This window comes from Diadema antillarum, unplaced genomic scaffold, assembly GCF_040938485.1.
Source record: "Diadema antillarum isolate AM-2024a unplaced genomic scaffold, OU_Dant_1.0 seq00000112_RagTag, whole genome shotgun sequence".
NCBI classification, from domain to species: Eukaryota; Metazoa; Echinodermata; class Echinoidea; order Diadematoida; family Diadematidae; genus Diadema; species Diadema antillarum.
The window spans coordinates 129,374-152,073 of NW_027271196.1; the positions used below are offsets into that span (position 1 = coordinate 129,374).

Sequence of the window (22,700 nt, forward strand, 5' to 3'; positions counted from 1 at the left end):
ATTTGATTAAAGAAAAGTATTTAATATTCAGTACAGGTTCAAAACCACACGGACCCCGGATTCAAGAGAGAAATGTAAAGGGACTTTTCGATTGTGTGGACATGGCCGCCTTTCTCGTACAAGAGCGGACCAAAATTGCTGCAGTCCACTTGTCACGTTCCCGGTGTTATCATCCATTTCAATTTTCAGTTCACGCCGTTCACGTTGCACCGCTATGACGTCATGGCTCCCTCCCGCCCTCCAGCGGGTTAGCGATTGGTGCGCCAAGCGATGACGTCACTCACGCGCTGAATCTAGGTGGCCGTGAAATCCTTGGAAGGCGCGTTAGCAATTCTAATTGAGTGACCCGCACCTCGTCATAGTTAATGTTCATGCATGTTTAAATCACATTTCGTCACTGAAATTCTATGAAATCCCACTCACATACAGGAAAAATGCTGAAGATTCCAATAGAACCACAAGTTCACTGATCAATACCGGAAATTTGCAGCTATCGTCGTCCAACGCGAACGATGTGGAATAGTTGTGCGCTAAGAAAGGGGCCCGCAACTCGTCACCCGCCCTCCCATAGACAAAGCACGTAAAAGACGTGTGCGGGTGACCGTGATGCTCGCATAGACAAAGCACGTAAAAGATGCGTGCAGGTGACCGTGTTGATACTTAACACGTATTCCTAATATAAATTTAAGATTTTCGCGAAAAAACTGTCCGGTTTTCACCACAGTTTGCTTGGTTGCGGTAACCCTGCCAAGTTTCAAGCGTACTGAACACAGTCCCAGGCATAAATTTTTGTTCAGTGCGCTTGCAACAATTTTAAGCAGGGTGACGGTATTAGGGCCCCTGACGAGGTGCGGGCACCTCACTATACATGCTGGAGAACGTGGAGCATGCGCAGTTAATTAAAATGACGTCATTACCTCGACGTCCAGGTCCAGGAGGTGAATCGAAAAGTCCCTGTTGGGTGGCGTGATGATCGCCGCCATCCTCGTTGCGAAGGTCAACGATGTAAAGCTAGCCAAATGTCCATCCAAGCAGATTGCGGGTGTGTATTGCGTGCGCTCTGTTCTGTCAAGGTTCATAGCCATTCACGATTCGCTGTAAACTGAACTAGCTAGGAACAACGATCAAATCAAAAGACGAACTCAGCTTGGCATTATTTCGACCATTTTGACGTAAGTAACTTTGTCGTGCGAAGCGGTTTTATTAACGTACACATTTTTAGAGCGCCCTCTTTAATCTCGGGTTTGTGTGCCTTTAAGTTTCTAACTTGTCGTTTCGAAATGTGGTCAAGATCTTTATTGCCACTACCGTTTGATTTCAGTAGTGCGCTGTTCAAACCGATAGATTCTCTTTGGGTAAGAGTGAGAAATTTCTTAGAACATACGCAGGAAGTTGTGGAGCCGAGCTGGCCCCCAACGCTCGATAAGCTGATAAGGCAAAGTTACTTACCTACGCTAAGTTTGTGTGTGTGTGTGGTGTGTGTGTGTGTGTGTGTGTGTGTGATTGTCAATTTGTACTAGACAAATAATGCCTGTCTATTTCAAATTCAGCTGCACTAGCTTGTCTACATGGGGTTGTATGTGTTTTGGGCATCACAATACTATACTATCGACCGGTCTTTATCCCAGAGAGATGCAATATACCTGATATTTTGACGTCTGGAGATAATCCCAACAAAATGGTTAGTCAAAATGTTTATGGTCCGTACTTGCGTATTTGCACATAATACAATCAGTCCCTAGTCGTGTTAGTGGGTCTGTTGATCCATCCTCGTAGAGTCAAAGTGTTTTACTCAAAGAATACATGCTTAGTTGCTGGTGCGATCACTCTTCATCCTAGCTCATCTCTTGCTCTCTCCTTCTCCCTCTCTTTCTTCCTTTCTTTATCTATTGTTTCTTTTCTTTTTCTCATATTCTCCCTTTCTCTCTCTCTCTCTCTCTTTGTCACCAGCTGTATGATTTTTCTCTTGTTGCACTTTGTTGTCGACGTTGATCACCGATTTTATTTCAGTCATGATACAACCCTCCAAATAGCTGGTGCATTGTTTTGATTTCACATTGATTCTATTTCTGCATTTTCCATGAAAATCATGCTTGATTTTACAGTACACTTGCAGTGTATTTTGAACGAATATGTACATAGTATGCCTTCTCATTTCCCCCCACCCCGCAATAAATATATGAACTGAAAAGAAATAGTTAAATAAATAGACCGCTACTATGTTAATTTCTCTGACTGGTCGCTTTAAATCCCCCCCCCCCCCCCCCAATCCCGCATCACCCTATCACACCGAGCGACGGTTCGGACGAGAAGAGAGAAGATACACCACTAGCGGTATCACCACGAATGCCCATCTTGAAGTTAAACAGAGAGATCTATCTCTCATCGATACCACTCGGCAGACGACACAGACAACTACTAAAGACGCCAAAAAGCCCGCCAAAATCTAACCCGACACACTTAGGCGACTCTCTCTCTCTCTCTCTCTCTCTATTTTTTCCTCCAATTTTTTCTAAGAGAGAAAGAGAGAACATTGCTGAGGATTTGACGCATTGGATGTCCACACGGTAAGTGGTTCGGGACTCAATTCTCCGTAACCTAAAAAGAAGGAGATGGAAAGGAAGAGAAAAAATAGAAAAGAAGGGAAGAAACCACGGAAGCACTGTCCAAGACTCTTTGTCTATTTGTCTCTGTCTCATTCTATTTATTCCTGAGTCAACCCTTTCTCCTCTAAGAAGAGCAGATTGCTTAAGTGACTCTTTTTTTTAAACTTCCTTGCGCTTTCTCACCTTGAAAGCGACGAGAAAAGAAAAATGTAGCATACAAAAGCTTAGGCATTTTTCTGGAGCGTTTTATATATATGTGTGTATCGGGACCATGGTGAGAACCTTGGTGCTTTAGACTAGCTAAACTCTAAACTGTCGAGAGAGAAAAAAAAAGGAAAGAGAGTACAGAATCTGAGGTAAGTAATTTCACAATTATAGCCTGTTGAGTTAATTAGTTTTCCTTTTTATCATCTGTAATTGTGATGCTATTATCATTATCTAATATCATTATCATTACATCATTACAAAAAGTATTGTTTTCCTTCATATCTAATTTATTGAAAAATCTGACAATAGTAAAGTACGAGGTATCTCCGCAACTCTCACTCTTTCCATTAATTGTTGCATTCGAGTCTGCCCACTCAGTATGGATGAATATATGCGTTCGCTACAGTCGCTCCAGCTTTCTCTGTCACAAACTATGAATTATTTACAAAAAAGTAATATTTAGGTAAATACGCACCCAAAAAGTAGCTGTCATCTTGCTATTTTACCGTTACCCTATCTAGTATCTCTAGCTAGAATATCCCGAAATTAAAAAGATTCTGTAAAACCAAAAATAATATGTTCGCGTGCGTGAAATTTTTGCGAGTTTTGCGAGGAGCCGAGATTCGCGAAATTAAATGCACCCAAAAGTTCTCGTCTATATACCACACCCACCATTCATTGAATGCCAGCGGCAATTCGCGAAAAGGCCGTCGGCTCCAATTCGCGAAAATTTCACTCTGAGAATATTTCTGATATTACACCACCCTAAGTTGGAAGTTATCCAGAGATATATCCCATATCTCCTCTTTGGTACAGTTTGCATGATTTGGTTTGAGTTCTCACAATTACACGACATTCTACGACTTATTAGTTCAGCCACTTATTTCCAGTTCCAAATATTCATGCTGGTGGTATACATTTCATGGTTCATATTGTACATCAAATGGAAAAATGTTCAACTAAATCGTTTTTTGATTATTTGACAGAAAAATGATAATTACGACAAATCTAATGATCAACATTACAACGGTATGTTATCTATTCACTGCAGGTCTGAAAATGAAATATTCGAGATACACTTTTTAACACCTTTAATGTACATGCATTTCAGTGGATCTATACCTATTTTTGTTGGGGGGGGATTAATTTGTCTCATCATTGCTTTATTTTGATATCCATTTAGTACATCGGACCTTCAGAATACCAATACGGACACCTGTAAATATATTTTCACCTCGTCAGAGCAGCGCACAGACATGCCATGCTTATTTTAACCCATCGTTTCGCCTTTAATCTTCTAAACATGCCTCCTTGATGACGACAACCAGTGGTTGGCCATCAACTAGATTATAACAGTTACGGGTCATGGCACGTCTTATATTGCACCTCATCACTCCTCATTCCTCGCGAATATCAAAATTGATTAAAGTGGATGAGATCGTCATAATATACTCTAGTGTTATTGACCTTTAAAGCAATCCCCACAGATCCGCCACAGCCTCACAACCGAAGCCCAAGCGACACGTGGCGTTTTACTTAGCGTGACATTTAAGATCTCCGTTGGTGTGACGTTGTCCTGTGGAATAATGTGCGTCAAAGTATCTCACACCTTTTAGTGTGCCGCGATGTCTCAGCTGGCAATAACAGCACAGCAAAGAACAACAGACAAACCATGATTTAGCTCCACATGAATTATTTGTGTGATTGAGAAGTTTCACATGGGAATAATTTTATGGAACAAGCGTAAGGTCACAGGGAAACCCAGGGTTTAAACATGTATCCGTGCCACATTCTGCGTCATTGCTTGACATATAAAACAGATACATCATCTAAACTTTTTTTTTTGAAAGGGACTACTGGGTGACGTCACATAAGTTTATAAAATGTCTGTGTGGAAATAGTGATATCATTTCATTTATTCAAAACAAGCAGAGGCTAACACAAAGGTTAAAAAAAAAATGCATCCCCATTCCTTCTCGCTCTAACTGCCCCTTCCCAAACTTTCTTACAGTTATGTTCTATCTATAGATATATCTTTGATTCCTTTAGTTGTTTGTGTACCTGTGTGTAAGTGTGTGCGTGTACACGTGTGTGTGTATGTGTGTGCTGTGTGCTCTCTTTTTGTATTTCAATTGAGTGACCCACGTCTCTACGCGAATGTCTTTTACATAGACCTCTCTTTTCCAGTAATAGTCCATGGGCCAAGACCCGAAAAATGGGTTATAGGTACCACCTGAGGTGGCAAATCCTTTTTGGTGTCATTTTGTTTGTCGGACATAGATATGCTTATCAAGCTATGATAGCATTTCCAAATGAGTAGCTGAGTCATGATAAATGAATTTTTAACCAATTTGGTCTCGTTTTTATATCCCTATACTTCTGAATCGAAACTAACCGCTATACAAAGTAGAGCGCTGTCTTCTGCATGTCCACAGGTGTTCTGTTGTAAACGCGGTGCGCTTTGTCTTTATTCAAGCCAGCGAAGGGAATATCCAAAGGGTTATGATGTCCACAGCTGTCACGCGGTGCGCTTAGTCTTTATCTAGAACAATGTACCGTTATCATATCTAAAGTTCCTAATAGTCTGGGTGCCAGAGGCTGAACCTTGTTTTACCGTCCACCCAATGTTTTTTGATGGTTTTACCCTATTTCGGGGGTGCTGAATCTGAATCTGGATGATGCAACTCTTGCGTCTATGAGGGTTTTGAGATATTCAAGATGGCCGCCAAAATGGCCGCCAAAACCGGAAATTCCCCTGTGTTTCCTTCTAAATGGTGATAAATTGAAAATAATTGATGGCTTTACCCTATTTCGAGGGTGCTGAATTCGAATCTGGATGATGCAACTCTTGCATCCTCGAGGATTTTGATATATTCAAGATGGCCGCCAAAATGGCCGCTAAAACCGGAAATTCCCATGTATTTCCTTCTAAATGGTGATAAATTGAAAACAATTGATGGTTTTTTCCTTTTTTTTTTGAGGGTGCTGAATCCGAATCTGGAAGATGCAACTCCTGCATCCTTGAAGATTTTGAGATATTCAAGATGGCTGCCACAATGGCCGCCAATTAAAACCGGAATTTCCGATGTATTTCCTTCTAAATGGTGAAAATTGAAAACAATTGATGGTTTTACCCTATTTCGAGGGTGCCGAATCCGAATCTGGATGACACAACTCTTGCATCATTGAGGAATTTTGAGATATTCAAGATGGCCGCCAAGATGGCCGCCAAGATGGCCGCCAAAACCGGAAATTCCCACGTATTTCTTTTTCAGTGGTTCAAAATTGAGAACAATTGTTGGTTCTACCCTACTTCGTGGATGCTGAATCCTAATCTAGATGATGGAACTCGGTGACAGTTTGGAGACATTCAAGATGGCAGCCAAAATGGCCGACAAAAACGGAAATTCTTTTGCATTTCCTTCTAATAAATGGGGAGACATTGATAACAATTGGTGGTTTTACCCTATTTTATGTGCTGAAAGATTTCAGGTTTTCGCCAATCGCAAATCTAAACCCAACTCTACTCTGTCGATAAACGAACGCATATTATAGTTCATTTATCCCACTTTGAACTTGCTGTACAGTGAAACCAGCTCTACCGGATATCTTGCAGTTGGTACGATACAGGTGTGCCAGCAATGACCCCTGCAAGACTACAGATGCTGTTGCATAATTGCATGATATGACTGTTTCCTCCACATATCATGGATAAGTTTTGAACACTAACAATCAATGGACAAGACATGCCCATTCAAATCATATTGTGATAGTGATGTAGAGAAGTTTACTGAGATTATCCATGAGCAGTTTTAATCTCTTCATCCATGAACACTCATATTGGTTAATTGGTTTATATTGGTGGTCTTGATGACATTGTTGAATACACGAGTTGGACATTTTTATAGTTATGCTTCAATTTTTTTCGGCAATATGATGTAACATTATATATATATATATATATATATATATATATATATATATATATATATATTACAAACACACAGGGGATGAAAAAATCACAGGTAACTCGCCGTTAAAAAAACTGAATAAAAAACAAACAAACGACAACATGTAAGGTAAAAGTCGATAGTCCAGTACTTACGAATATAATAATCACGCAGAGTGTTTTGAAATTACCCTTATTGATATCTACTATAGTGGTCATGGATGCAACCTTTTCTAATGAAAAGCATGCCATAATTTGATTTTACTCTATTGGTAGCCGAAAAGGATTAAATTCACATCTGTGCAGCCATATTGTTGGCGACCACAAGCTTTATTTCATAACAATGCATAAAGAAATTTTCAGTTGTATCTTTGTGTTTGTACGTTTCAGTATGATGTCAATATCATTTTTTATCCAGTACGTGTTAAAATTCCATTTGAGACATATCGGAATACCTCAGTATACTATTGTGACAGTCATTTTGGATGCCATTATTTTTTGGCTGATTTGCACAAATGCGCTCAACTGAATTGAATTTAAGAATACGAAGTATTACTTTTCACGTTAGAGCACAGTATTTCATCATTTATAAGAAAATGTCCGTTTATACAGTACATTTATAAATCTCCCAAAACCTTCAAAGACCTTCAGCAACCTGGAAATGGGGTAAGACCATCAATCTATTTTAAAATTTTCACCATTAAGAAAAAAAAATATTAACATTGGAATTTCAGTTTCTGCCAGTTACTTTGGCGGTCATCTTGGACATCTCAAAACCCTAAAGAATGCACAAATTGCAACAACCGAGTTCGAGGGTGCTGAATAGGGTCTAGAAATTTTCCATTTTTGACAGTTATTTTGGCGGTCATCTCGGACATCTCAAAACCCTAATTAATACAACAGCTGCGTCAACCAGGTTCGGATTCAGCACCCTCGAAATAGAGTAAAACCATCTATTGTCTTCAATTTTACACCATTTAGAAGGAAATAGGGGCTTACATGAACGTTTCCGTTTTTGACGGCCATTTTGGGAGGCATTCTGGCGGCCATATTTATTATCTCAAAACCCTTAAGGATGCAAGAGCTGTATCCTGCAGCTTCAAATTCAGCAAACTCAAAATTGAGTAAAACCGCCAACTGTTTTTAATTTTACACCATTTAGAAGGAAATATTTAAATTCAGTTCAGTTTATTCAATTTTCCACAATCAGGTAAAATATAAACAAATACAACTGTGATTAAAAATAGCAACAAACAATACAACACTGCGTTTACATGACAATTCATATGTACATGCGTATAATCATCAAAAATGGCTGTATAGATACATTCATTCATTCATTTTATTTAACCACGGTACTAACATCAGCCACGATGAAAGTGGATGGGGATAACAAAAGCAAAGTTGCTTATCGAGGTTAACCCCAGAAACAGGGGGTCTAGGCCTACATGTGAATTTCCGTTTTTGGCGGTCATTTTGGCGGCCATCTTGAATATCTAAAAAAACATTCAAGGATGCAAGAGTTGCATCATCCAGATTCGGATTCAGCACGCTTGAAATAGGGTAGAACCATCAATTGTTTTCATGCAATATTCACCATTAAGAAGGAAATACATTGGAATTTCCGTTTTTGGCGGCCATTTTGGAGGCCATTGTAGCGGCCATCTTGAATATCTCAAAATCTTCAAAGATGCAGGAGTTGCATCATCCAGATCGAATTCAGCACGCTCAGAATAGGGTAGAACCATCAATTGTTTTCAATTCATCACCATTTAGAAGGAAATACGGGGAATTTCTGGTTTTAATTGGCGGCCATTTTGGCGGCCATCTTGAATACCTCAAAACCCTCAGGGATGCAAGAGTTGCATCATCCAGATTCGGATTCAGCACCCCCGAAATAGGGTAAAACCATCAATTGTTTTCAATTTCTCACCATTTAAAAGAAAATAGGCCCTACATGGGAATTTCCGGTTTTGGCGGCCATTTTGGCGGCCATCTTGAATATCTCATAATCCTCAGGAGTGCAAGAGTTGCATCATCCAGATTCGGATTCAGCACCCTCGAAATAGGGTAAAACCATCAATTGTTTTCAATTTTTCACCATTTAGAGGAAATACAGGGGAATTTCCGGTTTGGGCGGCCATTTTGGCGGCCATCTTGAATATCTCAAAACCCTCAAGGATGCAAGAGTTGCATCATCCAGATTCAGATTCAGCACCTCCGAAATAGGGTAAAACCAGCAAAAAACATTGGGTGGACGGTAAAACAAGGTTAGACCCAAAAAGTGGCCTTGGCACCCAGACTATAATAAAAGGGATTATCTATACTGTTTTTATACTACCCTCTCAACAAATACATCAGTTTTAAACAAAAATCACTCTGTTCATTTACAATATTATTTATTATAATGTATTGTAGTGTACCGGTACATTGTTTTTGCATCATCTTTCATTGTTGGATGGAAATAAAGCGACATTGGCGTGGTATTAGCGTTTTCACCGTAGCGTTTTCACCGGAAAATGATAAATAATTGACAAGTACGGTAAAATTCACGAGGAATTGCTTTTTTTTTTGTTATTGTTTTTAGATAAAGGGATAGACACTGTATTATAAGCTTTGGATATTCCCTTCGCCGTCTTGAATAAAGACTAAGCGCTGTGGACATCATAACCTTTGGATATTCCCTTCGCTGTCTTGAATAAAGACTAAGCGCACCGCGTTTACAACAGAACACCTGTGAACATACAGAAGACAGTGCTCTTCTTTGTATAGCGGTTAGTTTCGATTCAGAAGTATAGGGATATAAAAACGAGACCAAATTGGTTAAACATTCATTTATTATGACTAAGCTACTCATTTGGAAATGCTATCATAGCTTGATAAGCATATCTATGCCCGACAAACAAAATGACACCAAAAAGGTTTTGCCACCTCAGGTGGTACCAATATCTGGCCTGGCCCATGGACTATAACACTCGAGAAGGATTTACTTGAGAGTGTTTAAAGGAACTATGCGATGCAAATGCATGTTGACTTTTTGATTTATGATACCTTCAACCTCACCTATGTGGTCAAATGCAAATATATATCTGAATATAGGCATTTTATCATATATATATTTCTTTTGATAATTTTCTTCTCTTTTTCCTCAGATTACTTATGGATACGCCTACACACATACAAAAAACCCCTTCCAAACCAAGATTCTGCCCGTGACATAATCTTCTAATCATTGCTAAAGAACTAATACGATTAACAAAAGACATTGGGAATGCACCTTCCTCTAGACTAATCATAACTTGAAAATTTGCATGCTACTGATATGATTAACGAAAGACATTGCAGGGAAGCATACAAGTTCTGCTTGTCCTTTGGGAAGCTACATTCCAATGTCTTTTGTGACATTCACGCATTGCATAGTTCGTAATCACTCAGTAGGTTTCACTTTTATATAGGCTATGCACATGCTTATTTTTCTTTTCAGCTTCCATATGCATGCCCATATATTTTATATTACACTGATTTCTTGTAATTATTGTATTTGGAAAAAAAAGAGATTGGAAGTAAAATTTTGATTGAATAGATCAAAACTGCATTGAGTGGTCATGATTGTTACGTCATTGCGTCTCTGCACTCTATCATTGCATCGATGATAGATAAGTCCTAACAGGCAGCGTTATCAAAGTTATTGGCGGCAAAATCATGACGACGTCACCTAGTGACGTCAATAATGCCTCTAGAGATCTAAACCATAATGGATTGTTTTCTTTTCTTTTCTGCAATGACAAAATACGCAAGAACAAAGATATTAAACTACTGTCAAATTTAAAGGAGAAAAGCAATATTCAAAGGAAATGACATAAATTGGTCAAAGGAAGGACTGATAAAGCATTTTAAACAGAATGGCTGAGCGCTCTTCATATTAAACTTTAGAACGGGATCTGAGCTCAGCTTACTTCTTCATTGCAAAATGATAGAATATTGTGACGACAGAATTATGGAAAAAAAAAGAACAGGGGGAACCACAACAATTTGATTAGCGAAACCAATCGACACAACAATACTTGATCAGTTAAATCAACCGAGTACCTATCTTTAGAAGACCATCAGATTGATAGTGCATTTACATTTGCACGTTCTATTTTGATCATAACGCCTCATTTCTCCGCATACATCAAAACGAATCATCATCATTATAGAACAACCCAATATGTCTCCAGTCAGTGTGTATGCCTACCTGGTTCAAGGTTGTAGCATCGTCGTTGCTGTTGTTTGTGTTGTTCCTTTTCTGTCCCTACATGTAGCTCGTCCATCGCAATATTATCCATCAATCTGGGTTAGATGCACTCATGTTTCTTCTAAACTGAACGGCGCTCCTCTACTTCCATATTGGAGCAATCACAGTGGAGGAGGTGGCTTGAGGTCTTAGATTGCGGCGCACACCTTTATTGTGTGTTTGGTTAGAGTCATTATTGGAAGTTTAGCATGTTCTTAATAGATTATCATGATCAGTGACGGATCCTGAGGAGGCGCACTGGGCGCGCATCCCCTCTGTATCATTTGTTAAAACAAAAGAAATAAACAGAAAAAAGGGGCGCGTGCGTACCCCTTTTAACTTTTTGTAAAGGCGCCTCCCCTTTACAGAATTCCTGGATCCGCCCGTAATGATGATTTTGAATTGACAATAGTACTTCACGCACCTACCCAAGCTCAATTCTATGCGTGAGAAATTCCTAGAAACAGCAATAAACTTGCACTCAAGCTGCTCATTACGCTCAATATACTTCAACTCGATGAATTTGACAATAAGGCCTGTGGGAGCATATTGAGAGAAAGTAATATGAACAACTGATGAAAGAAATTTGGCATTCCCTAGCTCAAACGCAGACTCTGGCGTAAAAGCAGACATGCAGACACGTTCACGCAGACATCAACATCCCTAGAATCTGAGGATCGTGGCTGCGTGGATGCAGAAATAGTTGACATCAAAGAAAGAAAGAAATTAAGAAATAGAGAAAGAAGGAGCAATGGAATATGTGCGACTGTCACTCCTAATTTAGCAGCATGGCGCGTGGAGCTGATATGTCTGGTCTTCCAGCGGGTAACCGAGGTTGCCTGGCAACAGGACATGTTGCAAAGTAAACATTCGTAAAGACAAATGCAAGAAATGTAAGATAGTGCAGGCTCAAGAGACTCCTTTATAGCTTTGCGAATATCCTGCACAGGACTTACTCGTGACTTTGCATGGCTTTGGACTGGCGTACGGGGCTTGCGTCTGGTGTTACAGGGCTTGTTGGGCGATCTAGGGTTTGAGTTTGGCGTTACATGGGTTTTGTCTGGCGATACAGGACTTGCGCCTGTTGATACAGGGCTTGGTTTGGCTTTATAGGGCTTGGGTTTAGTGTTACTGGTCTATACGCTCTGGCGTAGTATGGCTTAGGTGTGGCTTCGAAAGGCTATGGTTGAGCGTGATCTTAGCTATCGGCTCTTCTCGGGTCATGTTATTTATAAAAGCTTCTAGACTACAAGGGGCACGTTGACGGATGGAATCAATATAACGGAGCATTAGTTTGGAATACTTCCCGAAGAGAAGAGGAATAGCTTGTCCAAATGTTGAACAGTGTGATATATAGGGATATGGGAATCCTATCGTAATAATCGCTCAGATATTAAAAAAAAAATCATATACATGTATCTATTTCTCAATCTGTTTATACAATGACTTGCTTGATGATACACTTGAAGTATACGAATTGAGCATTTAGCTAGACACAGCAGGGCAAATTACATGATTTAGTACTTTCTGGGATTACATTAAATTTGTAAATTGAAATTCTTGTTTCAAGAATCAATCAACCAATCAATCGATCACTGAATTCACTATTACGTAATGAAGTAGCCATCATAATTTTTGCACAGCTGCGTGCAGTACCAGCTCTCTGAAGCACATCCTCAATCACCCCCTGTTCCATTTCCCTTGTTCAGTGTGTAGGCGTTCTCTTTTTTCCTTTCTCTCCCTCCATTCTTTTCATCTATTCTGTCAAGTCGTGTCATGTTTTTGTGTTTCTCCTGTTTTGTTCCGTTCTGTCGCAAATCATATCTGTGATAAGTGTTTGTAAATAAGTAATTCATAAGCTTGTTTTTTTTTGAGTGGTTCACAACATACAAGCTTGCTTTTTAGTGGACCTCTCAATTCTTTTTTTCTCAACTGAAGCATAACTTTGTATTTTTCTTGCTAGTATGCATTCTTTTGTTTATCTGAATCATTTTTCTTTTGCAAAGTCGAACTTTTATGTTTATGATGTAATTCCAGATGTATTATGTGTTATGTTTTGTTGGAAAAAGAAAAATGAAAATAAATGAATTGAATTGAATTGAATTGAAGATTCCCAACAAGCATATTTTTTCTAATACAAGACATTATCAAGAGAGGGTGGGGGGGGGGAGAGGAGGGAGAGAGAGGGGGGGGGGGGGGGAGAAAGACAGAAAGAGAGGGAGGGAGAGGGATAGGGGGGTGCAGGGGAGAAAAATACCAAAATCCCACGACTATACCAACGCATAGCAGTCTGTCGTGTGCGCCAAAGTGAACACTATACTTTGATATATTGTACCCATTAGCTGAATTCGCAACAAAACCCGTCCTTTATCAATGGCAGAAAGTCGCAAAGATCACAGGGAAGGATATGTGTTTGTGTGGGGGGGGGGGGGGGTGGCGGTAAATTTGTTGAAAAAATGTCCTCGCGCCTTTTTCTTGAGAGTGATGAGAAGAAGCTAAAAGTGAAACAAATAACGACAGTGATTTAAATTCGACAGCAAAGGTATCTCACGATCAAATACATAGTAAGGTTTTCTCTGAGCTCGAGCATTCGTCGCACCTCGCCCTTCTGACGTAGGCCTACATTCGGATTGGGAACTACGCCCAAGATGCGAAGTGAAATTCTCGGTTTGAAAGAGTAAATTCATGGAGGTGTGTATCTCTTCCACCAGCTACAGCATGGAATTATGGCAATTTCCAGCTCATTTAACAAAACTGAAATCAAATAAGGCGAACATCAAGTTCTTTTGTTCTGATTTACTGGTGTTACAGTTGATATGGAACGCCAGCAAAATTATATACTTTGAGTGAATGCACAAGTTACACTGTTTAGTCTTGTCTGAACGTCAAACGCGAGAGCGCCACGACAGTCTACCACCAACTGTTAATTAAAGCGTTGTCTTGCAGCACTCGAAAAGAGAGCTGAACTCGAGTATGCTATAGATGTATGGCAAACCTCTTCATCGATAACCAGGATGTGACAAAAATTACACATTCTCACTCAAATCTTACCTCATGCAAACTGAAGGCTGGTGGTCAAGTAATAGAAGAAACGTGAAGATGGTGAAAGTGATGACGGAATGATGATGGTTGGTGATACATTATAAATGATAGACAAAATGTAACTCATCAGCATATTATTTTTCCCATTTTAGCGATAGAACGAATTGTTATTGTGATGCGACATTTGCTCCTGCGACAAATGCTCTGGTCTTATTCTCTCCAAGGATTCAGGGTTAGGGTTGTGTTGGGCTTCAGGCTAAGTTAGATGTGAGAATTAGGATTAGAGTTAGGACCAAGTTATATGGGTGGAATTTGACTGTCTTAGCGTGTAGATATTTCATGGGAGTAATCGTCGCAGGAGCAAATGTCATGCTACCGTAAATATCATGTATACTGTATGACCGATGAGTTCTGTTTAATTTTTCAGTGGTGTCTGTCTATCAACTGATAATGGCTTTTGAATATCCAAAGGCCATCGCTCACGCCAATCTAGAGGAAGAAGAAAATTTAACAACAACAACGACAACAACCGCAAGATGAGTTCTTCGCTATGGTTAGCATCTCTTTTCTATTGATTTTGCCCCCCCCTCCCCTCCCGTACAAGTGTTTTTGGCATAAAAAGTACGTTGAGTTACAACGCCTGATCACACACAACACACATCTCGCTCGGCCATTTCATATTCGGCCCCGAGTCGAAGACATTCGCTCGCTCTCTTCTGTACCTTCTTATAAATACGGCATCCAAAAGGGTATATGGGACTGCTGACCTTTCACCCTTCGTCAAATGTGGTCCCTGGTATTGAGTTTTATTTAGAGATCCCTTATCCCCAGCTGTATACTCTATTCGTCCACTGACATGCTCTGTCAATATTTGATCGCTTCGGAAAAACACGTCACTCTGCTCTCCAGGCTGAGGAGGAAAGAGAGAGAACGAAAAAAATCCCGAGTCGGAAGTTGAGACGACAGTAGTATTGCATATTCCATTCAATCTGAATTTAACTGACCTTTTGTTGACAGAACAGGGTATCTTCAGACAGTTGCATCGACAAGACACTTGTTTATTCATTTTTTTCCATCCCAATAAATCAATGGTTTGGCTGACCCAGTCCAGACGAGAAGTATAATTGAATGCTGTGTCCGAGATTGCATTTGATAAAATAGAATATTTAACACGAACACGATGGCAGATGCATGTGAGTATAACAAAGTTACAAGATTCTAAAGTTTGACATGTTTCATCAAGCAATGATTTCAGTTTCAATCAGATATGCAAATAAGATGATCTGATAATGTCATTGCCTTATAAGTCTCCTACTGACCTTCACACAAATCATAAAACTATAACCCCTCTCTTTTTTTTTTTGGGGGGGGGGGGAGGGGTGTGGGCTTGGAAGCAGAACGAAAACGACCGGTCTCCATGCGGCCTAGTGAGTGTGTGTGTGTGTGTGTGTGTGTGCGCGTGCGTGCGTGTGCGTGTTCACCTTTCAATGGTTACTTCCGAGGAAAAGGACTGATAAGTTGCTAAATACCGTCACCAAAGACCATCGTCTTTACTATAATTGTTTTGCACTGACCTATAGGAAACTTGTGAGTCGATGTCGTCATCACCTCTGCTAATTTGCATATCATGAGGTTTCCACCAACGTCACTATTCAGCCAAAACATTTGAGATTTTATTTTCCGTATCTTCCCTTTCCCGTTCCGATTTTGATATCAGAACTTCTAGTACGCTATTCGTCCGAGTCTACTTTATCATTAAAGAGAAAACTTAACAGCTGTGGAATTACACCTTGGGAAAATGGCATTTACTGAATGGTAGTTGTCGTTTACAAAACAAAACAAATGAACACATTAGAAAAAGAAAATCATGTCAGGGTTCACCCATCCCACCGCTTATGGAACTTTACCAGCTGAAGACGAGATCTTTTATTTCCCCCTCCAATCATGGGATGCAATTCCCAAAGATATTGTTTATGTTTTTGTCACGTACATTAGGGAAGATTGATAATGACAGATTAACAATCATATATCATTCTCAATGTTCAATGTCTCGAATCTCGATTTTTCCACTCCTCACGAAGGGATCCTTTTTATGATGTATCTGGTGATGTTTTTCTTCTTTATCAACAAATGTAACATTAACATTGTAGGGTGATTTATATCAATACATCAGACGACACATTGCATTGGCTCTGTCCCTACGAACGTTGAATTCACGGGCTACGAGATCCGCTCTAACGCCTAACTAGCCTCGCCAATGGGCGTCAGGAATACGAGGAGAAATAAAAGACAAAATATGATAATGTCTGATTTTTTAATGTGAGACATGTGCATGGAGGCGGGCATACAGCCATGATGAAGAAGATACTCCCCACGACATAATTACACGGTTGCTACCATGACGAGATGAAGGGGGGGGGGGAATAGAAAGAAACAAAAACACTCGAAGAAGCTCCTTTTTTTTTTTTGCCCCGGAACGGAGGCTTTTTCTTCCGCCCTTTGCGACGTCGGATTCTCGGCATGATAATGTGCTCGTCGGAGAATCTCTTTCCGGCGCATATTTTTCATTTCCGGTCTCAGAGTCCAGGGGAGGTGAGGTCGAGCGAGAGAGGGAGAGGAAGAGACACGTCCGTCGCTGCACCCCTTGGCAGTTCCAGCTTCCCTGCCTGCCTGACGAACATCTGATCTCTCTACTCTCTCCTCGTTTGCAAGCGCGGTCTTCTCTTTTGAAGACTGATAGAGAAATAGAAAAGGTCGCACCATACATTTGGCCTACAGGAGTGGTTTACGACCGGGAACCATTGCCAACTTCCCAGTACTGTTATGTGAGTATTAGAAATAGCGTAAAATGCATGAAGAGTTTGGACGGAAGACCGGTCAAACGCCATTTTTAAAACATTTTAAAGTAAGTCCACTACCAGATACAGCAAAACACTACCTTTTCTGTGATACCTCACTTGTTACATAGGAATATTCTTGAAGTTATGATTAGAAATATTCATTTTCTTTGCTTCTTAGAACCTTCAACCTCAAATATCTCAAATTAGGAAAAATAAAGTTTACACGTTTTGCGATCGAACTATTCATACAGTATCTTCTATGCGATTTTGACAGCACTCGTATAAACGTAGGAGGCGACGTTTCAAAAAAAAATCGTGGCTGAATACAATGAGACCACAAGAAGTGATACAGGTGATGAAGACTTTCTTTATGCCGTTTCAAATTAATGACTTATAGCCGTGGTAACAGTCATGGGCATACAAACTCGGGCAGGATTCGAATCAACGACCTCCTGATCACCGGAAACAAATATTCTTCACTGGACTACCTAGCTTTTGCTCGACAGCCAACGTTGTTTCTAATCCTTGTAGCATGCAGCGGGTGCTGCGTAATTCTGATCAATGAAATTCTAGCGTAGAGGTGTTTTTATTGCAGTTGATTGACAAGTTGTCCTAAATCGACGTAAATAAGCACCGGATTGATCAATGTTTAGCAGAAGCCATGCAACCTTATGCTGTTTGTTGGAAAATATGTTGTCAGAAGTTCTTTGATACATATGTGCATATGAACATGTATATGTATAGTGTACACATTTTATTATACTAATTGGTAAAAGTATAATTGCCTCCCTCCCTCCCCCCCCCACACACACTTTTCTCTCCCCCTCTCCCTCTCTGAGCAGACGAATCCCAAAGCACAGGGACATTTTGCGGGCAGCACTCAACTGCTTTTTACGCTGATCGATCATCTCTTTCCTTTGTTTTGTTTCTTTCATTTTTTTCTTTGACATCTATATTATCGATTATCCCCAGGGTCATCGTGCTGGAAACTGAAGCGGCGCAAGCGAGTGACCATAAACCCACGTTCGAAAGACAGACAAACACCCCACTGTTCACCTTGGATGAACGCGTCACTTGTCCGTGTCTCGCTCGCTGAGCAAAAGAAACAAGATTTCCTTTCATCTGGTTGGGAGGCAGTGATTCCATACACAATCAAAGCCGGAAAAGACAGGCGAGGAAGGACGTTGATACACTGCTTTAGTATTTAGGTCTGCCACTACAGGAATACCAGTCAGCAAAATCCTCTCCACGACATCAAGTTCAACCTGACGACTTTAGAAAGCAAAGCAGCCTATTCTGAGCACATAATACGAGGTGTATCTTTTGCTACGACATACCCGTGCGCTCTGGCATTACTGAGATCCTGTGTGTTTTTGTTCGCCTGAATATCCCCTGATGATTCTAAAGGCACATTTTACGTCGTGCGAATAAAATGACTGCTTCGCTGGCTAGCAACAGCACTCGCCGGTTCAGTTCGTAACATGCATTCGTGTCGAAACACTGGCGGAGCACACACACGAGCATGACACTTCTCACAAGAAGCAGCAAGGTGCGAAGGCGAGGCGGACGCGTGCTAAACGCGGCATTCTTCGCTAGGAAATTGGTTCTCACGAACGGGCAAGCATCGGCTTACCCTGGATCTGGGCACCTCCGTCTTGAGTAGATAATGAAGTAATCGGAGAGGGGGGAACATTGTCTCGGCTGCGGGGTCAGAAAGAGTCAACGAGTTTTTGAAATTGCGATTATCCGCCCGAGATTCGCTCTCACTTCGCGCTACTCACCTCTCTGAATTACCGTAGCGCCACTGAGACGCTATCGTCACCTGCGAGCTGTGTGGAGAGAATGTACGCCGGAAGGCTCGCAGCCGATGTACATAACCAAACACTCGAACACGTGGGGTAAATAGAACGATTACCCGCCACAGAGCTCTTTCTGAAGTCGGAGTGTGTGGGGATTTTTTTTTCTGTCTTCTTGCCGGTAAGTCGCGAGCTACCGTTTTCGCGCGTTATTAGGAAATACTCCAGCATCATGGGTGACTCGAAGGAGGCTGAGTACGTTTCTGTATCTGTGGAGGAGCCGGGCAAAAAGGCCGCGAACAATACAAATGCGAGGAAATCGTCGCTCCGGGCGCAAGGAGTAAAATGCGTCAAAAGACGGACTACACTGGAGAAGATTCTCATCTTTCTCCTCCTCATCATCGTCCTGTTGGCCGTCCTACTCGTCGTCGGGCTCGTCATCAGCAGGCGAAAAGGTGAGACGTTACCGCATTCAAGACATGTCTCTGTATATGGAGTGTTGTGAGACCCCAAAACAGATTGCATCACATATTGCATTTTTTTTTCTAATTTCACTTAATGTAATAGGAAGTATAAATCTGTTTGACACCACAGCAGAAAAAAAAATCAATTAGAATAAAAACTACAATTCCTTTACTAGGGATATAATTTTACTATGCTCTGTTGTAAAAAGAAAAGAAAAGAAAATAATGTGTGTGAATATTTCGCGATCAGGCCCCGCTAATGTATATATATATATATATATATATATACATACCTACATACATATAAATACAAATACACACACACATATATAAATGTAGGCCTATGTATACAAAAATACATCTTAACACACCGTCTGATTAATTTCACAATTATGTTCTAAAAAACGTTATTCAATTTTAGCTCGAGATTCCGTGATGGTAATCATATGAAGGCTTCTTCATTCAGACGTTGATTATCATGATACATTGCAACTCCTGAAAAGAAGCATCCCCTTATATTAATGGATTATGTTTGAAAAAGTGCTGACCACATACCACCTATCGGAGTCTTGAAACCCGACGTGGAGTGAGTAGATAGCAAACACGAGTCATCGTCTAGATTCTATCACACCGCGGATGAGTCACAAGTGTGGTGATTACCACTGTGATGACTTAACGTTTATCTAAGGATGACTAAAAGACGCCATTTTTTTTCTCTAAAGAAAATTAAAGACATCTATCATGTGCAAAGAACTCACTATATGTAGGAGTAAAGTATAACACTGATTGGGGGAAAAACAACATCTACTGCAGATGTGAGCTCAATCCTTTCCTAAATCACGTCTAGTGAGAAAAGCAGTATGAACTTTGTGAAGTGTGCCATAATCACGCCATTGTGTCATATGGTAGTTAGACAGCTTTTCAAGAAGAAAGAACAAAATTACAGTTGGTGGTGCTGGTCATTACACAGTATCAACACTACCCCATATGGTATGTTTACATTTGGTTCATTTCGTGAAGAAAAGAAAAAAATTACTTTTCGTCACTGGTCCTTACATCTATTCTCCAAGTTGAACGGACTGATTTTTCCTCGCTCCGCAAGTACATTATTCTTTCCTGCTTGCTTCCATTTTAAACATATGCATGTACGAGTATGCTTGTATCGATATACACGTGTGTGTGTGTGTGTGTGTGTTAAGATTAACATCATTTTAGGTTCTTTGTATAAAGAGAAGCGCCAAAAGTTGTTTAAAAACGTAATTGTGGATACACTGTAAAAACATCGGTGTTAGATTTAACACCACGGGTGTTAAATCTAACACCGATCAAACTTCAATAGAGGACCACACCCACAGGTGTTAAAAATGCACTGTGATGGTGTTGAAAAGTGTTCACCTGACACTTCGTGGTGTTAATTTGACACTGTACCTGGTGTTATTTTGACACTGTACTGGTGTTTATTCAAAAATGACACCACATGGTGTTGCTTTGATATTTGTTGGTGTTAATATCAATGGTTTAACACCTGTCCAGCTTCAATAAGAGACCACACCAGCTGGTGTTACTTTGGTGTAAATTTATTTTCACATTTTTTTCAAAAATCTAGTATTTTAATGTGAAATTCTTGATCGTCTTGTTTAAATTAAAAATCAACAAGAAGTGCAGTTACTAAGAAACTCTTCAAAAAACAGTTTAAAATTTGGAAATGACACCCGGAGGTGTTAATTTAACACCATAAATGAGCACCGAAAATTTAACACCAGCTCGGCGTTCAATATTAAACACCGGAATTTTTGCAGTGTAAGCACAATCGCGAGAAATAGTTTCACAATCCTACACCAAGGGCATTTCGGCTTATTCTTGGGATAATAAATCTGGTGTACACAGGTGAGAGTGATGGTCCGTTCACGCGAAAGTCCCAGTAATCCGGAATCCCTCTAGTAATTTGATCTTCCAGTGTTCTAGCAATGAAAGCTATTAAAGAAATAAAGAATGCAGTACAGGAGACCTCCATCATAATCACAGCTTGATCTAAAGGAACACCATCACAGCCTATACAGTAACATATGGAAAGGATTTGAACCCACTTACCTCAGTCCAGGGTTGCAGAACTGGAACTACTATGCCGCGGCATTGTACTCTATGTTTGTTGTCCCATGTTTTGATAACCATAGTGAATGATGAATCACGAACTTGGTGAGGGACATGTTCAAAGGCACTGGATATTTACTTTTTAACGGATTAGCTGGTTGCAGAATCATCTGTGTGCGGGGGGGGGGGGGGGGGGGTGGGTGGGGGCAGGGACTATTTCATTATACCATCTAGCATCCAGCACCATGACTCAGCACTCCTGTCGCATCAGTGCATGGGTCAATTTTAGATGTTCGGCTCTCTCAGCAAAGACTGCTCGGAGATGAAAAAAAAAATAGAAACCCAAACAACCAAACATAAAAGATGAATCGGTGGTCTAGAGTACAGTGTAGCGAATCAGGTATCCAGGTGACCAGATAATGTACATGTGAAATGGTTGCGACTCACACTTACTGTGCATATATATATATATATATATATATATATATATGTGTGTGTGTGTGTGTGTGTGTGTGTGTGTGTCTGTGTATGTGTGTGTGTGTGTCTTCGACTTACTGGGCGTCATCATAGATAATTCAGGAAATTCAGGTAATTCAGTGTGTGCGTGTATGTGTGTGTATGATACTGTATCACAAAACCACCAAAAAGTCGCCATACATGGAGTTTTAGTCAAGGGCAGATTCGAAAAGAGCAGACTTTAAGCATTAAAATCAAATGACATATAACTCAACACAAAAGAACTCTCTTAACCAATCTAAACAATTGAGGAAAGTATACCCCGTCGAAAAGTGTTTACTGAGAAAGGAGGCTTTGAAGGTTAGGGTCTATTCAAGTAGGCTCCTACCTATTCTCATCCAGCAGAGCTATGCGCAATGTTTAGTGGAACAAAAAACAAAAAACAAACAAACAAACAAACAAACAGAAAATGAACAAACAAACAGGATATAAATCTCCTTAGCGACTTCAACGAAGGGATTATCAGATTAAGTAGAAATGTGCTCTTGTCATTAAGGGCATTCTACGCATGACTACAACCGACTGTAAATGCAGGCAGGTAGCATCATCCTCTCAAAAGCTATAGAATTGGAAGAAAAGTGTATTAGGGATTTTTAAGAAATAAGAAAGGACCTCTTGGGTATGCCTAATCATACTATTTAAGACAAAAAAGTTACAGAAAAAATGCAAAGCAAACAAACAAACCCAATTTGCTATTAATTTTTTGTATAATAATTTTTTTTCAGAAAAAAAACCAACAAAGAAAAGCTAAAGAGTGACTAGGATGACGAAATTTCGACTATTTTGAGTCTTCTCGTAAAATGCGACTTTTTGTTGGTTTTGTAATGCACGGTCATTTACGGTCTGTGCCTCAATGTTTGTGTGCTTTATAGTATGTACAACGATTTGAGTATATCGGTCAGACATGTACATG

The 22,700-nt window shown here is 40.1% G+C and overlaps 1 protein-coding gene across 1 annotated transcript in view; it reads left to right on the plus strand.

Moving 5' to 3' along the window:
* Positions 1 to 18,048: 18,048 nt before the first annotated feature.
* The window catches only part of LOC139727018 (neprilysin-1-like), a 54,344-nt gene continuing 49,692 nt past the window's right edge, over positions 18,049 to 22,700 (plus strand). The window contains exon 1 of the mRNA XM_071638000.1: positions 18,049 to 19,171. Within this exon, the coding sequence (XP_071494101.1) occupies positions 18,949 to 19,171 (223 nt within the window). The 5' untranslated portion in view covers positions 18,049 to 18,948. The remainder of the gene's footprint in view (positions 19,172 to 22,700) is intronic.